The sequence below is a fragment of the Diaphorina citri genome, unplaced genomic scaffold (assembly GCF_000475195.1).
Source record: "Diaphorina citri unplaced genomic scaffold, Diaci psyllid genome assembly version 1.1 scaffold46198, whole genome shotgun sequence".
In the NCBI taxonomy this organism is placed as follows: Eukaryota; Metazoa; Arthropoda; class Insecta; order Hemiptera; family Psyllidae; genus Diaphorina; species Diaphorina citri.
Window position 1 is genome coordinate 1 of NW_007423518.1, and position 514 is coordinate 514.

The following is a 514-nucleotide window of genomic DNA, read 5'->3' on the forward strand; positions in this document are numbered from 1 at the left end:
GCATGAGCTTGCACAGACAGAAATCGCCCAGCTCAAGCAGGAGATTGAGGAGAATAAAAGCGATTTCATCAAGCAAATTCAAACGGACAAGGCAACCTACGAGGCTAACATTACCGAGTTGAAATCCCGCGTTGAGGAGTTGACCAAAGAGAACAAGGCAAAAGAGGAGACCCTGTGTGAGAACATGAAAGACTTGGAGACAATGCAAGGGCAACTGACGAAAGAGTTGGAGACGACGGCGAAGGACTACATCGTGCAAATCAACCAGATCGAAGCCGACAAGGAAGCGTTGGAGAAGAAACTCGCTACCGTTGTGAAAACCGAAGAAGAGCTGCGGAAAACGATGGAAACACTCACTCAAGAAAAGAATAAACTTGCCGAAACTTTGTCCAGCAGTGAAAGTGGTCTTAATGAAACGCTCAAAACTCTAAAAGATGAGAACGCCAAGCTGCTCACCGAATTGGGCACCGTTAAAGCCGAACTGCAAGCGATGCAAACGCTGAAGGATGCGGTG

General features: G+C 47.5%; 1 protein-coding gene across 1 annotated transcript; it reads left to right on the plus strand.

The window, feature by feature from the left end:
• Positions 1-6: 6 nt before the first annotated feature.
• Positions 7-508, plus strand: LOC113473593 (the record flags this gene model as incomplete). Its single annotated transcript, XM_026833128.1, has 1 exon — positions 7-508. A coding segment is annotated over exon 1 (324 nt), but the record flags the coding sequence as incomplete, so codon positions are not given.
• Positions 509-514: the final 6 nt, after the last annotated feature.